Source organism: Haliotis rufescens, unplaced genomic scaffold (genome assembly GCF_023055435.1).
Source record: "Haliotis rufescens isolate VD_foot unplaced genomic scaffold, xgHalRufe1.0.p SCAF_17, whole genome shotgun sequence".
Lineage (NCBI taxonomy): Eukaryota > Metazoa > Mollusca > Gastropoda > Lepetellida > Haliotidae > Haliotis > Haliotis rufescens.
The window spans coordinates 25076942-25097225 of NW_025963857.1; the positions used below are offsets into that span (position 1 = coordinate 25076942).

The 20284-nt window shown below is 39.7% G+C and overlaps 1 protein-coding gene across 1 annotated transcript; it reads right to left on the reverse strand.

Annotated features, from left to right (window-relative positions):
- Positions 1–12657: 12657 nt before the first annotated feature.
- On the reverse strand, positions 12658–20284 carry LOC125381063 (neuronal acetylcholine receptor subunit alpha-10-like). The gene is made up of 6 exons (XM_048397247.1): positions 20167–20284; positions 18272–18414; positions 17460–17504; positions 15647–15771; positions 13425–14018; positions 12658–12760 (listed from the first exon to the last, which is right to left on the reverse strand). The coding sequence occupies exons 1-6, from the start codon at positions 20216–20218 to the stop codon at positions 12658–12660; spliced, it is 1062 nt and encodes a 353-aa protein (XP_048253204.1). The 5' UTR covers positions 20219–20284.

Below are 20284 nucleotides of genomic sequence, written 5' to 3' on the forward strand. Positions count from 1 at the left end.
AAATGTTTAATGACCTATTCTTGTTGGGCGTTTCCGTTGTTTTTGGAATAAGTCACCAACGGCCATGTATTTCGGCTATTTTAGGGCACTATAAAAGTAAGCACGCCAATTTTAAGTTACCAATGATCATCCATAAAACAATGCATGTAAGGACAAAACAAGCTGTTGCAATCTTGTGACGAGGTGCTGTTTTAGAATCTTCTTTCTGAGGCCAGAGCACAACATTTTGTTCAAAATCACCAAATTGTCAAAAATAGCTATTGTATTTAATAGATTATGCCAGGAGGACGACCTTGGCAATAAGGAAGAGAATTTATGGATGTCAACTTCTTTATTGTGAGGAACACAACGTTTCTGAGTATATGCCTACCCCTTTATTCACCTGATGAAGGAGTAAACATCAGGTGTTGTTTCTCATAATAAAGAAGTTGACATCAATAAATTCTCTTCCTTTATGTGTATCACTTCTAAATGCCTTTCGAAGACTTGATCCTTGACAATACTTCACCTCTTGTTGTAGTATGAGTAAACAAACGTCATTAAGTCTGTATCAATAACTCGACACATCGATTACAACATTTACTTCTGGATTAAATCGCTCAACCATACTTGCTTCTCTCCCAGTTAGGTCTTTAGGTGCAACCGAGTGCCATTACTACGAAATCCCATTAGGACCATATTGGTATTTTGGTGTTTTTTCTCTTTTAAAAGTCGTAATTACCACTTTTCAAAACTCGTAATTACGAGACATCAAGTCGTAATTACGACTTTTACAATAATGATGAAAATCACCGTGATATAATGACAAAGCAATAAATAAAATCTTTTTATAAACTATTTTTTCTCGTAATTACGAGTTTTGCAAAGTCGTAATTACGACCTTTATCTCGTTATTACTACTTTATTCTGGTTATTACGAGTTTTGAAAAGTCGTAATTACGCCTTTTTTGTCGTAAAAAAACAACAAAATACCAATATGGTCCTAATGGGCTTTCGTACATTACCAGTCTGAAATGCTTTGTTGATTACAATAGCCTGTAATAGCCTGATCTGGGAAGAAGTGATTCCGTCAAGGATGCGTTTGAAATTTAGTTTTCCGAAATACACATGGAACTGAAGTATGCTTGGCATGTGAGCAGTGGTTTTTTTCTTAAGAAATCGTAGACACCCTCGTGTTAAAATTTGCTTTGACTTTGCTGTGCTCTCTTAGTCTTGTCAGCGAGTATGGTTTTACACCGCTTTTAGCAATAGATCAGCACAGGATGTAGGATATGGCCCCCACACCATGACACTACCGCCACCGAAATTGTCGAATTCACGTACCCAATGTGGGGCAAAACGCTCATTTTATTGCTAAACCACACTCGTTTCCAGTTTCTCAAATTCCAAGGCTATAATGTATGGCACCCACGCAAACGTCTCTGTCGATGGATCTGTTGCAAAACAGGGACGATAATTGGTCTTCTGGGTCGGATTCCAGGCTCGCGAAGATGGTTCCAGACAGTCTGGTCCGATATCCTCCTCCACAAACCAGGGATGCGTGTTCTGCAGTCTCCGTAGCTTGTGGCATTGCGATGACGTAGGTGGAACAGTCGAATGTAGCGATCCTGTGCAGGGATGGTAACTCTTGGTCGGCCGGTTCTCGGACGGTCTGCAGTGGAATTGAACTGTGTGTATCGGTCCCAAAGGCGGCAAATGGTGCTTTGGTGGACGTTGAAGTGGCGTGCAACAGAAGACCCTCTCTTTGGATACGTCCTATGGCGATGTTCCGATCGGCATTTTCGAACTTGAAAAATGTTGTCTATTGAATGACAAATTATTGGCTTATCCTTGCCTTTTTATAGCCACTACCACGAGTTTCGAATGCCATAACTTGCACGTGCATTTAGCTTTACTGTTTTCCTCCATGACATTTTTGAACAAGTGTAAAATCAATGCCGTTTTAAACATTGCAAATCAACAATGGCTGCGTTTTGACGCACAGTTTCATGAATATCAGGCCACCAACATTTTCCAATAACATATATCCAATTTATATACCGGACCTTTAGTTCAATGAACTACATACTATCTGTGGGTTTCTTTTTTTGAAGAGTGTATTACTTTCGAGGCAGGAAATAATCATGATGGATCTATCATTGCCCATGTCAGCAGAAATATTAGGGAAGGGTAATAGTCAAGCCTCCTGTGATTTGAGGCGCCTCTTTAGAACGTTATATTTTGGCTCTCCGAGGACCAACGAGTGTCAAGGCTAAGCGGTGCATCAGGGCCAACTTGCACAGGGCAATCTTAGTTACAATCGATCCTAGGCACCTGCAATCAACTTTACAATCACCATACCATTGTTCTATACCACTTGCACAAACCGGTCTTAGCGCGAGTGTATGACGGCTTGGATTTAAGATGGCGTTATAGCTGAGATCGAAATCTTCAACAGTGGAGGTACGAATATCTTTAACTTGTGTCCTGTCTACATTTGTTTGCAAACGCGCATACTATAAGTGATACCGGTGTCCACACACAACACTCCCTCCATCGCATCCCGCGCAATTTTGAAAAAAGGTCCCAATTATTTGAAGGAAACGATTACTTGGATGATGGCATACATTTTTTTCTGTGTTGATACTGTCGTGATTTGGAAATTGTGTGTTTGATATCGGAGCTGGATAAATACCTACCCATGTTTTATGAAAATATTCAAATACGAATGAATACGACATAATTATTATGAAAATTAAAATAAACGATAATAATATTTCCTTTTAACATAACTCTTAAATGTATGATCGGCCCTTGGTTGTCATAAGGGGTACTGTTTGGCTGTTGACTTGGTTGTCACAAGGGTACTGTTTGGCTGTTGACTTGGTTATCATAAGGGTACTGTTTGGCTGTTGACTTGGTTGTCATAAGGGTACTGTTTGGTTGTTGACTTGGTTGTCATAAGGGTACTGTTTGGCTGTTGACTTGATTGTCATAAGGGTACTGTTTGGTTGTTGACTTGGTTGTCACAAGGGTACTGTTTGGCTGTTGACTTGGTTATCATAAGGGTACTGTTTGGCTGTTGACTTGGTTGTCATAAGGGTACTGTTTGGTTGTTGACTTGGTTGTCATAAGGGTACTGTTTGGCTGTTGACTTGATTGTCATAAGGGTACTGTTTGGTTGTTGACTTGGTTGTCATAAGGGTACTGTTTGGCCTTTTGACTTGGTTGTCATAAGGGTACTGTTTGGTTGTTGACTTGGTTGTCATAAGGGTACTGTTTGGCTGTTGACTTGGTTGTCATAAGGGTACAGTTTGGCTGTTGACTTGGTTGTCATAAGGGTACTGTTTGGTTGTTGACTTGGTTGTCATAAGGGTACTGTTTGGCTGTTGACTTGATTGTCATAAGGGTACTGTTTGGTTGTTGACTTGGTTGTCATAAGGGTACTGTTTGGCTTTTGACTTGGTTGTCATAAGGGTACTGTTTGGTTGTTGAATTGGTTGTCATAAGGGTATTTGGTTGTTGACTTGGTTGTCATAAGGGTACTGTTTGGCTGTTGACTTGGTTGTCATAAGGGTACTATTTGGCTGTTGACTTGGTTGTCATAAGGGTACTGTTTGGCTTTTGACTTGGTTGTCATAAGGGTACTGTTTGGTTGTTGACTTGGTTGTCATAAGGGTACTGTTTGGTTGTTGACTTGGTTGTCATAAGGGTACTGTTTGGCTTTTGACTTGGTTGTCATAAGGGTACTGTTTGGCTGTTGACTTGGTTGTCATAAGGGTACTGTTTGGCTGTTGACTTGGTTGTCATAAGGGTTCTGTTTGGCTGTTGACTTGGTTGTCATAAGGGTACTGTTTGGTTGTTGACATGGTTGTCATAAGGGTACTGTTTGGTTGTTGTCTTTGTTGTCATAAGGGTACTGTTTGGTTGTTGACTTGGTTGACAGCGTGGCATCACACCTCGACGACGTGGATCATTGCTCAAATTACTGCTCAGTGGATTATCTGGTCCAATCTCAATCATTTAGAGGCCACCGTCGGATGGTAGAAGTGTTGCTGGGTGCAGCGATAGGTTTTGAACAAACACCTGTTATTTTAATGCAAATTGTGTGAGTGGAGGCTTTCAGCTCGTAGACTACAAAAGAAATGGACCCGTGAAGATCCGGGGTTGAATCGCTCTTCAGCAACCAATGCTTGCTGTAAGAGGCGACTGTGCTTGTCGTAAGAGGCGACTAGAGGGATCGGGTGGTCAGGCTCGCTGACTTGGTTGATGCATGTTGTCGATCTTAATTGCGTGGCTCGATGCTCATGATGTCAATCACTGGATTGTCTGGTTCAGACTCGATTATTTACAGACCGCCGTCATATAGCAGGGATACTGCTGAGTGCGGCGTTAAACAACAAACAAACAAACAAACAAAAGAAATGTTAATATATTAGTACTGAGACGTTTTTCTTACTCAGAAACAGTAGAATCTCATCCTTTCCACACAGCAGACGTAATTCAAAATAACATTTCGTTTTTAGTTTCTGGTCGATAACTTGATTTTCTGGTCGTTTTACATGGCAGGAGTACTGGTGTGTGGCGTTAGGCATACAAACAATGATTCACTATTTTATGCAAATTTTGTGAGTGGTTGGTTCCACCGGAAGGGCAGGACTTGCTTACCAATTTCGCAAATACCTGGTGTCATGTCTGATTTTAAGCGACACTTTCATGTTGTAGTCACCGCTATTGTGCCTTCTACGCCCACTGGAATCTATTTCGGAAGATAACTATCTGGCTTTGAAGTTTTATTTATATTTGATGTGTTGTTGAACCGTTTTGTAAATATGCGCACTGATCAAACTCTTTCCCACGGTGGACGTCTTTTGTTCCTTAATTGCTATTGGACTATATTTGTGCATACAGTTGTTACCTTAACATTTCATGTTGACTCAATGTACAATTTCTAATTTCAATCAGGCTTGAATCAAAACATGTTTCAACAGCTATGTGACAATGCTTTTATACTACAATAGTACATTAGTTTGAAGCTCTATCAACATAAGAGAACACAATTAGATAAAAAATATAAGTGCTGGCCATAGAAAAAACAGGGGCACAAGCTTGACATGGCTAGGTCTGCGTCAGGATATAAGCGACAAAACATTTCAGAAAACATGAAATCAGAGTCCATTGTAGATTTCTATCAACATGCTAAGCCATGTTGATGAAATTTCTGTGATCCAAGCTTATCGTTATTCTCTATAACACCTAATTAGATAAGATTTATACGTCGAGCCTAAAACATTGAATGAACGCCGATAAAGATAGTCATACAGGTGTTATGTGGCAGCGTAACTATATTTCTAATGAATGTAAGTGGCATCAGTTTGATTGTAGTGCTGGTACATTTGTACTTTGAGTTGTAGTGGTGACCTTGATTTAGAGTGTCCTCCCTTTGTTGTTTTGCCGCCCAAACTCCGCCTCAGCACTTGACACTTCCATAACACTTCCGGAAAAGTGAACTCCGCTGTGAGGAGTTGTTTACAGTTATCAACTTTAGGAAAACGACGTCTAGTCTAGTCGTTCTTGGCGCTTTCTAGGCAGCAGTTTCTCGGAGGCAAACTGTAAGGCATGACGATCGCGGTTCGAAGCCTCCTTCTTCGACTTGACTTGTGACTTATCTATTTGCCCAGGACAGATGGTATACCTATCGGTGATGTGAGGGGAAATGGAGTTTAACGTTGCATTCAAGATTCTTTCACTTATGTAACGACATGAATGAACACACTCAAGCGAGAACCACCCCACGACCATCCGAACATCTACCGCTTCTAAGATGTCCTAGATTGATTTCTCATCTTATATAAGTACTTAAAGTTTATAAAGTACAAGTTTACTTTTCTACATTTCCTTATATAAGTACTTCAAGTTTATAAAGTACAAGTTTACTTTTCTACATTACCTTATATAAATACTTAAAGTTTATAAAGTACAAGTTTACTTTTCTACATTACCTTATATAAGTACTTAAAGTTATAAAGTACAAGTTTACTTTTCTACATTACCTTATATAAGTACTTAAAGTTTATAAAGTACAAGTTTACTTTTCTACATTACCTTATATAAGTACTTAAAGTTTATAAAGAACAAGTTTACTTTTCTACATTACCCATATAAGTACTTAAAGTTTATAAAGTACAAGTTTACTTTTCTACATTACCTTATATAAGTACTTAAAGTTTATAAAGTACAAGTTTACTTTTCTACATTACCTTATATAAGTACTTAAAGTTTATAAAGTACAAGTTTACTTTTCTACATTACCTTATATAAGTACTTAAAGTTTATAAAGTACAAGTTTACTTTTCTACATTACCTTATATAAGTACTTAAAGTTTATAAAGTACAAGTTTACTTTTCTACATTACCTTATATAAGTACTTAAAGTTTATAAAGTACAAGTTTACTTTTCTACATTACCTTATATAAGTACTTAAAGTTTATAAAGTACAAGTTTACTTTTCTACATTACCTTATATAAGTACTTAAAGTTTATAAAGTACAAGTTTACTTTTCTACATTACCTTATATAAGTACTTAAAGTTTACAAAGTACAAGTTTACTTTTCTACATTACCTTATATAAGTACTTAAAGTTTATAAAGTACAAGTTTACTTTTCTACATTACCTTATATAAGTACTTAAAGTTTATAAAGTACAAGTTCACTTTTCTACATTACCTTATATAAGTACTTAAAGTTTATAAAGTACAAGTTTACTTTTCTACATTACCTTATATAAGTACTTAACGTTTATAAAGTACAAGTTTACTTTTCTACATTACCTTATATGTACTTAAAGTTATAAAGTACAAGATCCACTTGTTTTGGATCAGTCCATTCTAATACTTAGGTCATAGTGCCTTCAGGCATGACCTATGTTGTTTAAAGGTGTATGACAAATTGGACGTACGTGTAACTAATGGGAGGATACCGAAAAGATGTTTGATCAGGGTTATGATATCTGTGTGTGTGTGTGTGTGTGTGTGTGTGTGTGTGTGTGTGTGTGTGTGTGTGTGTGTGTGTGTGTGTGTGTGTGTGTGTGTGCGTGCTTGTAATAGTCCGTGCTGATGCCAATTTATAGTGCTAGCCCACTGAGATACCATGCCGCAGTTTTAACATGAATACCCCACTCAGACACAGTATACTGACTCCGAGCCGACCAGTCCTTGTTTTAGCCCCTTAATGCCGAGCGCCAGACAGGGTAACAACAAGTACCATCTTTTAACGTCTTTTGGTATATACCTATCGGAAAACACCTACTTTTCTGCCTGTTTCCTTGATTCAAGAACAGAGCATGTGCCCTTTTCAACGAATAAAAGCGACAAAACCGTTTCCATGTCCATTAGAAATCACTGCATAAAGCAGAGTCGATGGACTGTGAGCATGCGCCCACGAATCGCCATAAAATAGTGATGCTACTGTAGCAGAATGTCAATATTGTGTATTTTAACTTACGTATTTTAAACTTAGGTAAAAAATTGAGTTAAGTGTGGTAAAAGCTCCTTACCTGAGTGAGTGAGTGAGTGAGTTTGGTTTTACGCCGCTTTTAGCAATATTCCAGCAATATCACGGCGGGGGACACCAGAAATGGGCTTCACACATTGTACCCATGTCGGGATTCGAACCCGGGTCTTCGGCGTGACGAGCGAACGCTTTAACCACTAGGCTACCCGACCGCCCCCTCCTTACCTAAGCACTCTCCACTAATCCGAGGGTAAAGTACGGGGTATAGTTATGTAAGGTCTTTAGTGATAGGTCCAACCACAGCTTAGCCAGTGATTGCCTATTCTATTATTTTTGTATCATGTGACAAGGTGTTTAGCTTTAAACATAATTATGATGAAAGTATTCACAAAGTCATACTGCAGTAAAGGAATCTAAACAATGAGCGAAATATACGCCCTCAGAAACAGTTGTAAATCATTTCCTCTTTATCTCAGGAATCTTCGTTTGAGCTCGCACTCACCAGTCTGCAGTTAACTGAGGGGGTAGAATAGGTCTTCAGAAACCGATACTTGCCGTAAAAGGCGACTATGCTTGTCGTAAAAGGCGACTAACGGGATCGGGTGGTCAGGCTCGCTGACTTGGTTGATGCATGTCATCGATCCAAATTGCGTGGATCGGTGCTCATGATAGCAGTCACTGGATTGTCTGGTCCAGACTCGACTATTTACAGACCGTCGTCATATAGCTGGGATATTGGTGAAACTGAGGGGGTAGAATAGGTCTTCAGAAACCGATACTTGCCGTAAAAGGCGACTGTGCTTGTCGTAAGAGGCGACTAACGGGATCGGGTGGTCAGGCTCGCTGACTTGGTTGATGCATGTCATCGATCCCAATTGCGTGGATCGGTGCTCATGATATCAATCACTGGATTGTCTGGTCCAGACTCGACTATTTACAGACCGCCGTCATATAGCTGGAATATTGCTGAGTGCGGCGTTAAACATGGGCAAGCATGGGTTGCTGAAGACCAATTCCATCCCGGATCTTGACGGGTCCGGTTCAGATTAGAAACAGCACAATCATTATCACTAACTACTCTTTCATGTTTTTATTCAGCGCATTTATAGCAATTATCCTATTGTGCTTATCGGGACCCTAACCCAGAATGTTGTTTAGTGCAGGGATGGAGCTCGAAATTACAACCACTCATCGTAACTGAAACACTCATTGTTGCATCGTGTTCAGCCGTTATATAGCTGGAATATTGGTGAGTGAGGCGTTGAACATGGGCAAGCATGGGTTGCTGAAGACCAATTCCATCCCGGATCTTGACGGGTCCGGTTCAGATTAGAAACAGCACAAACATTACCACTAACTACTCTTTCATGTTTTTATTCACCACATTTATAGCAATTATCCTATTGTGCTTATCGGGACTCTAACCCTGAATGTTGTATAGTGCAGGGATGGAGCTCGAAATTACAACCACTCATCGTAACTGAAACACTCATTGTTGCATCGTGTTCAGCCGTTATATAGCTGGAATATTGGTGAGTGAGGCGTTGAACATGGGCAAGCATGGGTTGCTGAAGACTAATTCCATCCCGGATCTTGACGGGTCCGGTTCAGATTAGAAACAGCACAAACATTACCACTAACTACTCTTTCATGTTTTTATTCAGCACATTTATAGTAATTATCCTTTTGTGCTCATCGGGACCCTAACCCAGAATGTTGTATAGTGCAGGGATGGAGCTCGAAATTACAATCACTCATCGTAACTGAAACACTCATTGTGTCATCGTGTTCCTGGAAGCAAACGAGGACAAAACTAACATAAACCCATTAGGACGCCAAACACAATAGCGACTCCTATAACAATCAGGAGAGAAAATATGTATTGAGACGTGTTTATTCTATTTATTTACATTATCCCTGCGTTATTATGAGAGATAAACATTGTGTGTTATTGATTTTCTGATGATCAGACATTTGGAAACAACGGCGCTTGTCGACATTTGTAAAATGCAAACGTTATCAGTTATTGTCGGTAGAACTCTCTCCACGTGAACTCTGACAGACAGGTGTCACTTTGTAATACTGAAAGTAGTGGGTTACCTCGCCTAGGTGAACACTACCAAACTGACTGTCGTTCACTTCCCGATGATTCCCGATGACGTGATCACGTTGTCAATCGCGCGGAGACAAACAGAACTGCTATAGGGGAATTCCTCAATGTCTAAAAATAACATTAAAAATAATTAGGGAAAACTTCGCTCATCTTGGAATTTGCTCACGCGAGGCACTGTCTTCATCAGCTGATGAACGTCAACAAATACAACTTCAATCCTTAAATATTGGCACAAAACTTTAAATATGGACAACCCGATTTATTTCGAGGATTCCAAAACTTTGAATTCACCAGAATCACTGTATCATATTCTAAGAGATATTTCCGATTTTAGATTGGCGATCCTGTTGTGTAATGACAGTGTATTGTATTACTAGTATTTAACACTGATTGTAACTGTGCTACATTGTTTCTGTTGAGATTCGGTAGATACTCATTTGTTGCCAGGAATGTAGTGCCATTTAATCTAAGCAGTCGTCAGGGAATTACTATATTTAGATGCTGGTGTGGTGCGTAAACTTCCGGAAACGGTGAGACTGGTCCGATATTGAATAGAGTTTAAAAGCATTGTCTGGAAAGTTGTGGAAGCCAGATAGACAATATAAATAAATAGTGGGACAAGTGGTGCCTGCCTCATTTCTCACACATTCTCGCACACATTTCGTTTCGCACGCATTTCATGGGTTTGGAACCAGCTTCCACGTGAGGATCGCTCATTATCCCTGATTCTCTGTCCAGCCAATCTCGGAAGTCTGACCACCGTCGCCGCTGGGTGAATATATATAAACGAGACCCGTGTAATACCAATTTTATGAAACGAGTGAATAGTTCTTGTATTTGACGAGCGAAAGCGAGTCAGATACCAGAACTATTCACTCGATTCATAAAATTGGTATTACACGAGAGCGAGTTTAGTATTCTATTCATTACTTGCCATTTATAACTTTCTTGAGAATTTCACTGTCGTGTATGAATAGGCAGACACCTACACGATCCACAAAGTAATCCAATTGAGTTTAACAGATTAATACTTCAAACACGTCAGGTAATAAACATTATTATCACTGACTTTTGCTATCCCCATTGTATTTTGTATTTGATACTGACAACTGGCATTATATTATATATTGCATTTGAATATACCCCGTTCACATGCACCTCTACATATGTGTGTAAATTTGCCTATACGTTTAAATATACAAACGTGAGTATACCTGTCATGTGAACGCGGACTGTGTTTTCTTTTGGTTTCAAGGAGTCAAACTTTGGATACAAATTAAATTTAAAACATGTTGCTTAATGTGAAGATTTCTCTAAGATAACTCTCTGCTCATTCGACTTTGAAGGGAAACAACCCTTTCATGCTGAAAGACATGAACAGACTGATGAATAGGTGTGCCTTACACAATTTACATGCCTAATTTACACACCTTAGCTAGTTTTCATGTGAACGCATGGTAAATTTACATATACACACGTATGTACAGTTACACGTGTGCGAAATTACTTACGTAAGTAAGTGTTGTGCATGGGAACGGGACATCAAAGAATTTTGAAATACATTTGTTGATTGTACACCATTTGTTGGTTTCACACACTGTTCTTTTACACACATATTTCTAGATTAACATACTGTTTCAATTTGGGAATCGACATGTAACACTGTGTAGATCTATTTACACGATGAATTATTATTTAACGTCCACCTCAATATGCAAAAAGGCAACCGAATATGACCGACACTAATATCGGAAGAAACAAAAAGCATACGAAGCAGATCTTATCAAGTCGACGAGCAAGCAGGATCCATTTGTCCTTTTCAAGCAAATTGTTTTGTGATTTGGCCTTCACTCGTTCTTCTGCCAGTTGTACTGCCATAGTCTTCCAAATAATTGAAAACAACTCAAACTTTGGAGAAAAACTTTTGAAACTCTCTCCATTTTGTAGATCATACTCCTCTTTCCCCGATGAGTGAAGTTTTCGTGATTCTTTGGATATTGGAAATGTGACTTGAAAGTCCGGGGGCAGGTTATGTATGCATATGATAATTCCATTGGCAACCACTGTCAGCATACTTATCATCGTCTGAATGGAGGCATATATCACTGAAATAGATGCACATGAGTAGATCACATATGTAAACGATGGTAGTCTGAATTGTTGGAAAACGTATAAGTTAATGCAATTTTCTGAAATACATTCACAAATTTTCAAAACATTTGTTTTACAAATGTTTGCATAAATGCATAACTACAACTAATTTGCCAGTGATGTTGATTATATCTATCTATCTATCTATCTATCTATCTATCTATCTATACTGAACCGCAAAAGAAACGTCACCATGGATAGATATGAGAAACCTCATTTGTCCAAACACCGTAAACATACGTTGAGACATATTCAAAAGATGAAACTTGGCAAAACTGATCATCAAGGTTGAAGTTAAAGTGTTAAATGTTGTTAAAGTGAAACACAACACTAGTCTCTGAGAAAATGGCATCACAAGTCAGTATCTCGTGTGTCCGCCATGTGCATTGATGACTGCCGTGCAACGTCGATACATGGAATGGATGAGGCGGTTGATGAAGGCCATAGGCACTTGAGCCCACACTCTGAGGAACGCCTGACGCAGTTCACCTGCAGTTGTCGGCCTTGGTCGGACGTCATTCAGCCGCCTTTGAATCTCGTCCCACAGGTGCTCAATGGGATTAAAATCGGGACTGAGGGCTGGCCACTGCACAGTTCTGATGCCATCCTGCTGGAGGAAGTCTCTTGTTGCTTCCGCAGTGTGGGCACGGGCCTTATCATGCTGAAACTCTTGGTTGCGGCGACGTGCCAAAATGAGGAATGACGTGTGGTCTCAAGACTTGATCAATGTACCGAGCTGCTGTGACACCATTGCCTCTCCCTGGACCGATGTTCTGGAGGACCACAGGGCCGACCCTCTGTGCAAGACCAATTCCACCCACACCATGATGCTCGGACCACCCCACGAGTCTCTCTCAACAACACTAGCATCCGAAAATCGTTCGCCACGGCATCGCCAGACTATTTCTCTGCCATCTGCCGAGACTCTTCTCCGCTGCCGGTGGCGCCAATGTTGGTTCTGTGTTGCCCACTGAAGACGGTCAGAATGGGTCCTCGGTGAGGCCTGGAGGTGGAGTGGAGACAGTGGAGGTTTCTTCTCGTAAATCGTCGACGCACGGTGTCTGTACCAATGTGTGGCTAGTGTGTCCCCATGGTCTGTCGAGCAATTTCCGCAGCAGTAACATAGCGATCTTGAAGATGCTGTCGCACAATCTGACGACCCTGACGTCAGGTGGTGACCATTGGACTTCCACTACGTGGTCGGTCTTCTGTAGTGTTGGTGGTCTGGCACCGTTGCTGGAGCCTGTATATGGTCCTTACGTGGACTTGAAATGCATTGGCTACTTGCCGGGCGGTTTGTCCACCTTGCAATCGTCCAATGGCTTGGTGTCGCTGATTTCTTGTCAGTCTTGGCATGTGGTGGCCATTCAATAACGAATGAATGTTATCCGATCTGGGTTGGTTTTTATAGGGCAAGAAATGGGGGAACGCATGTGCATTTCAATTTGCACTGAACTCACGTGCATTGGGTTACCATGGCCGTTGCCGTGATGCGTTTGGGCGATCAGTTTTATTGTCATCTGTTTTGGGTTTTTTTTATCATCAAATTTCATTTTTTCCGGACAAGGTAATGTTAAATTTTAGAAACTTTGACAAAAAATACCCAGATATTAAATGACAACTTTTCATGCAATGTTACTTTGGGTGTTCAGTATGTATATATATACCTTGAAATTCCTTGAAAGTCTAGTCCTTCAAAAGAAAAGAAAATTAGTATGGACGTACCTATCAAGGAAACTGTATCGGACAACTTTGGCATCGCGTCGTTCATTGACCCAATGAATACAAAGTAGGACAACACCACGGTGATTGACAGAGTTATCTTCTCCCCACTGGCAACAGGCACGAGGAAGCTGATAGGACTCAGCATTGGAAAGGTTGACATTGGAAATACCATGACCATCCAATAGAACGCCGGACGTCTGTGGAGGACCAGATCGTACCTAACTGTCACCAATACATCGTCCGTAAATACTAAATTGATGCGCTCGAAATGGACTGAGGACCCTCCTGTGGTGAACTCCCCATGAGGCACAAAAGATGCCATGTCGATTTTATTGAGACTGGTAGTGTTCAAGAACCTGCTTGTTGTCATCCAGGGAAGAAAGTCAAAGGAACAGGTCTGGGTGTCAAAGGGGTACTTTCTGATGTCAATTTTGCAGCTTGTTTCACTAACCATCCCTGGTTCCCAAGTGACTAATCCACTGCTTTTAATGAAGACCAGAGTGTCCGAGGTTCCCAGGGCTTTTTTTTGAGAAACACTTTGAAAAATGAAAAGAAACATAAGTTTAGCATTAAATTAAGCAACAGATCAAAATGAGGTAGCAGAGGAACTGCAAGTCCCAATGACACCAAGCATGGTGGTCTAACTTTGGATGCTGGCGATCTGTAATATTGTACTCACAATACTGTCGACATTCTTCGAGCTATAGTCACGAAATGGCTGAATACTGTTTTGTGCCTTAACATTTTTTTCACTTTCGCACCCTATTCAAAATGATATTCAGACGTGGACATTCCAAGGTATATTTGATTATCGTATGATTTTCGCAAGAGCCGTGGTGGTCAGGCTTGTGACTTCCTCCACGACGGCATGTGACGTTGCTCAATCACTGGTTTGCCTCTAACTGTTTAATTGGCATTTCTAGAAGTTGGTTGGTTGGTTGGTTGTTTAACGCCGCACTCAGCAATATTCCAGCTATATGACGGCGGTCTGTAAATAAGCGAGTCTAGAACTGACAGTCCAGTGATTGACATCATGAGCATCGATCAATACAATTGGGATCGATGACATGCATCAACCAAGTCGGCGAGCCCGACCACCCGATCCTTGCCGTTTACGACAAGCATAGTCGCCTTTTACGACAAGCATGGGTTGCTGAAGACCTATTCTACCCTGGATCTGCACGGATCAGTTGGTAAGTAAGAAAACGTACACCTTTATGGTTTATTGCACATAGCGACATTTCGATGTAGATGTAGTCCTCAGTCCGTTTCGATCTTATCAATGTAATCTTTACGGACGATGTATTGATGACGGTAAGGTACAATCTTTTCCTCAAAAGAGGCCCGGCGTTTCTATTGGATGGTCATGGTATTTCCAATGGTAACCTTTCTTACACCGTTATCTAGCTGGAGTGTCTACAGCCAAATGAAGAGAGGTATATATGCATGAGATGTCAATGTTAATCTACTTCTTGTTATAACATGTCATGCATATGTACCTGTCATCACTTGGTTGTTGTCACTCCAGCTTTGTTGTTATCCATAAAGTTGTACGTTTTCTTACTTGTTTGTTTCGTTCAGACTAGATTACTTACAGGTCAACGATGATATACGACTGGAATATTACTGACTGCGTTCGCCCACTGCAGACAATACTATTATGTGTACATTAGGGGTGTCACGATAAATTGAAATATCGATAGATTGCTATTGGTAAGCACTTAATGTCAATATATCGATTGTTAAATCAGTTTTCGATCAAATAGTATCGATTTCAGTTGGGAATATCGATAGTTTCGATTGTAGTTACCAGATCAATAAAATACATGCAATTATGTTACAATTTGTTGATCATGAGTGGTAGTAATTTACACATGGTAATGTGAAAGTTTCTTTTTCTTAAATTATTAGGGTAAAGAAAAAACCCAAATCAATCATATCTCAAAATTTACTTTTTATTTGTTGTAATGGTTATCACATTCAAAGGAAACTTCAGTTCCAAGGTTTAATTCAACTCTAAAATCCATCTAGAATCCATCTAAAATGATACACCGAAGACTATCGATGTTTATCGCAATAGTTGATTGCAGTATCAATAGTTATCGCAATAGTTTCTTTCAATATCAATAGTTATCGCAATAGTGATTTCTAGACCAATAGTCACCCCAAGTGTACATACTCATTGTTGATGATGTAGTCGGGACGCCATATGTTCGACTGCGGCACCGTTATGAAGTCCAGGCCTCCATACTCACTGGTGTTCCATGATAGCGTTATGTCGGTCCAACGCTGTATGAAATGAAATATGAGTAAACGATGCATTGAACATATTCCCTTAACTGTTACCCCAACTGCATTATTGTGTTGGGTGTCTTTACACAACAGGGGTGTGCACACAAACATGTCGGTGAATCTATCGTAACTCAGGCAACAGAAGAGATGTTTGAGAGTTTCGATAAAAAGACCTGACTGTACAGGGACATGCTATTATTTTAAATGAATTTTACGTAACTAACTAGGGTCGTTGAGTATATATTTTTATGTCATTGCACCACACAATGTTAAGTGTCAGTATTACCACTTCATTATATTGTCATCGGCCAAATTGATAAAATGATAATATGTTCTATCAACGAATATTTGATGGTTCGATAAATCGCTAAAACCATAACAAATTAATAGGTCGCTAAATCGCTAAAACCATGACAAGTTTATATATCGATAAATAATTAAAACCATGACAATTTGATACTTCGAGAAATCGTTAAATCCAAGACAATTTGATGGTTCCATAAATCGCTAAAACCATAACAAATTAATAGGTCGCTAAATCGCTAAAAACTTGAAGATTTGCTGGTTCTAGAGCTCGTTAAATCCATGACAATTTGATGGTTCTGATAAATCGTTAAAACCATTACAACTTGATAGTTTGATAAATAGTTAAAACCATGACAATTTGATACTTCGACAAATCGTTAAAACCATGTCAATTTTATACTTCGAGAAATCGTTAAATCCATGACAAATTAATAGGTGGCTTAATCGCTAAGACCATGACAATTTGATATATCGATAAATAGTTAAAATCATGTCAATTTTATACTTCGAGAAATCGTTAAATCCATGACAATTTGATGGTTCGATAAATCGCTAAAACCATAACAAATTAATAGGTCGCTTAATCGCTCAAACCATGACAATTTGATATATCGATAAATAGTTAAAACCATGACAATTTGATATATCGATAAATAGTTAAAACCATGACAATTTGTTAGTTCGATAAATCGTTAAAACCATGAAAGTTTGCTGGTTCTACAGCTCGTTAAATCAGTGACAATTTAATAGTTCGAAAAATCGTTGAAAAACCATGGCAACCTGATAGTTCGATTAACACCATGAGAAGTTGATAGTTTGATAAATCGCTAAAAACATGAAGATTTGCTGGAGCTCGTTAAATCCATGACAATTTGATGGTTCCGATAAATCGTTAAAACCCTGACAACTTGATAATTTGATAAATAGTTAAAACAATGACAATTTGATACTTCGATAAATCGTTAAAACCATGACAATTTGATACTTCGAGAAATCGTTAAAAAACATGACAATTTCATAGTTCGATAAATCGTTTAAGACCATGACAATTTCATAGTCCAATTAATCTTTTAAACCATGATAATTTCATAGTTCGATAAATCGTTTAAGACCATGACAATTCATAGTTTGAGAAATCGTTTAAGACCATGGGTGGGGGTGGGGGGTGGGGTGGGGGGACACCAAAAATGGGCTTCACACATTGTACCCACGTGGGGAATCGAACCCGGGTCTTTAGTGTGACGAGCGAACGCTTTAACCACGAGGCTACCCCACCGCCCCCTCTATTCAAAGTAGAAGTGTAACCGAATCAATATTTGTATGTTGTTAATAGGAGGCATGTAAGAAAACTGATGGTATTTTACAAGCATTTAACTTACCAAGCTCAGAAAGCCGTTCCATTTTAGTTTCTGAATCTTCAGATCCTGAATTTGAACATTCAATTACATATTGTAAAATTAGGTATAGGTATACCATATATCTTTAATCTGAACTGCGCATGTAAGTCAAATGATAGGGAATAAATATGGTAAGAGGATAATTTCATAAGAAAAAGATGAATGAATAATAATAATGATAATAATGGGATCAATGACATCAATGACATGCCTCAACCAACGTTTCTAACATATAATCAGACGTTACACATCAAATTAGAACATTACTACACAATACATATACTACATAAAACACACGTTGGAAACATGCAACATTTCTATCTTATGGTTGGTTGGTTGGTTTGCCGTCGCACTCAGCAATGTTCCAGCTATATGACGGCGGTCTGTAAATAATCGAGTCTGGATCAGACAATCCAGTGATTGATATCATGAGCATCGATCCACCCAATTTGGATCGATGACATGTACCAACCAAGTCAGCGAGCCTGACCACCCGATCCCGTTAGTCGCCTTTTACGACAAGCACAGTCGCATTTTACGGCAAGCATGGGTTGCTGAAGACCTATTCTACCCCAGACTCCACACTGGTCTAATAATACTAATAATAATCATCATCATCATAATAATAATAATGATAATAATAATAATAATGACAATAATGACGATGATGACGATGATGATGATAAGTTATACAAATGATCCAAATAAATTATTTGTGTGTACATATTTATACGAGATACAAGGAATGTTATCGAGATACATAATAAATTTCATTGTTAAGTATGCATACATACCAGGTTGTCGATGCTGGCAAGGATGAATCTCATATCCACGTGTATTGACTCTGTTTGGTTGGGAACAGGCCGAATGTTAACATCGTATCCCTCGAAGATTCTTTTCTTTAATTCTTTGACGTCATTTGGGGTAACGGCTCCACCTGTTGAACAGAAGGGTTCAACGAGTATATAGCCTTCATGTCTATATATTTGTGTGTTTATTCAATAAACAGATGGGATTCTTCTTAAAAAATGTGTTCAACAACACATCAAACACCATTGCAATTCAACTGCGGGTCATTTGCTGTGGCAATGTACAACAAAGGAAGTAGTAAATGCTTTCATGAATAAGCAAAGGTTGGTTGGTTTGTTGTTTAACGCCGCACTCACCAATATTCCAGCTATATGACGGCGGTCTGTAAATAATCGAGTCTGAACCAGACAATCCAGTGATTAATATCACGCGCATCGATCCACGCAATTGGGATCGATGACATGCATCAACCAAGTCAGCGAGCCTGACCATCCGATCCCGTTAGTCGCCTTTTACGACAAGCAGAGTCGCCTTATACGGCAAGCATGGGTTGCTGGAGACCTTTTCTACTACGGATCTTCACGGGTCGCATAACTTTTGTTGTTAACTGTCGAAGAAGACATGTTGGGTCCAAACCCCGAATTGTGTCACAACATTGTTGAGAACCAATTTCCCAAACACAAAAAGTACCCCAGTACCCAGATCAGCGGAAATGGGTTTGAAGTGAAACTTTGGTTAAATCGGCTCAACACATTGTACTCATGTCGGGAATCGAACCCGGGTCTTCGGCGTGACGAGCCAACGCTTTAACAACTCGGCTACCCGACCGCCCCGATTAACGCTACAACAGAGAGAACAGGCTGTTGGTATGATACACCAAGGAGCATCGCATGATTAACGCAAGGAGTTTGGGCTGTATGCGAAAGACAGTCACAAGGCGAAGGCCTGTTTCAGGCAGAGTTGGGGGGAGGAGAGACTGGCCTAGAGTGGCAGACCGGCTGTCACCAGCACCCAGCTGATCAAAGTTGGACCCAGATACGAAACAGAAGGCCGTTCGACTGATATGATGACTGCAAGGAAAACATGTTGTGTATGGTGCTATAAGCTTTACCGCAAGAACATATTCTCCTTTGAACAGTTTATTTAACTGATTCATTGGTAGCTTATAACAGGACCATCGTTCTTTTTGGCAGCCCGATACATGGGAGGTCCCGATACTATTTCTATACATTGTTTCGAATGTTGCAATTTGAAGCACGGACGGTGGACAACGGAATCCCTTTTGAGAAAGTAGTTCCGGATCGCAACTCTTTTCTGTAGGTATAGAGTGAGTGAGTGAGTGAGTATGGTTTTACGCCGCTTTTAGCAATATTCCAGCAATATCACAGCGGGGGGCACCAGAAAATGGGCTTCACACATTTTACCCATGTCCGGAATCAAACCCGGGTCTTCAGCGTGACGAGCGAACGCTTTAACCACTAGGCTACCCGACCGCCCCCCGAAAGAGGGGATGACACACACACATCATAATTACATATGGATGAATCGTAGCTTCAAGATTCGATTTGCGTTTATGAATATTTCAGAGAGAACATGGATATGGCTGAAATTCTAGCTAGTGTGGTGTTACAACGATCAAAGACAACAACCAAAGACATTCAATGAAGACAACAGACAACACATACGGCTCACACAGTATCACGCAACGATTAAGTATATATAACTCAATACCAAATGATGTTTGTGACAATTGTATCAGTATTGAAACATCAATAGTTTCTGCCATCCTAGCATTTTGATCAATACGACGGGTATTTTATACGTTATACCTGTGAACATTGATTAGAGAAGTAAACGTCATCAGAATACAAGAACTTACCATTAAAAAGGTGTATGAGTAGAAGGACACATGCAAAAATAGTTTGTGCCATATTCCCTAGTGCCGGGTTCCAATTCCTTCGACAAAGTAGCCGAGTGACACAGCGTCTAGTCTCAAC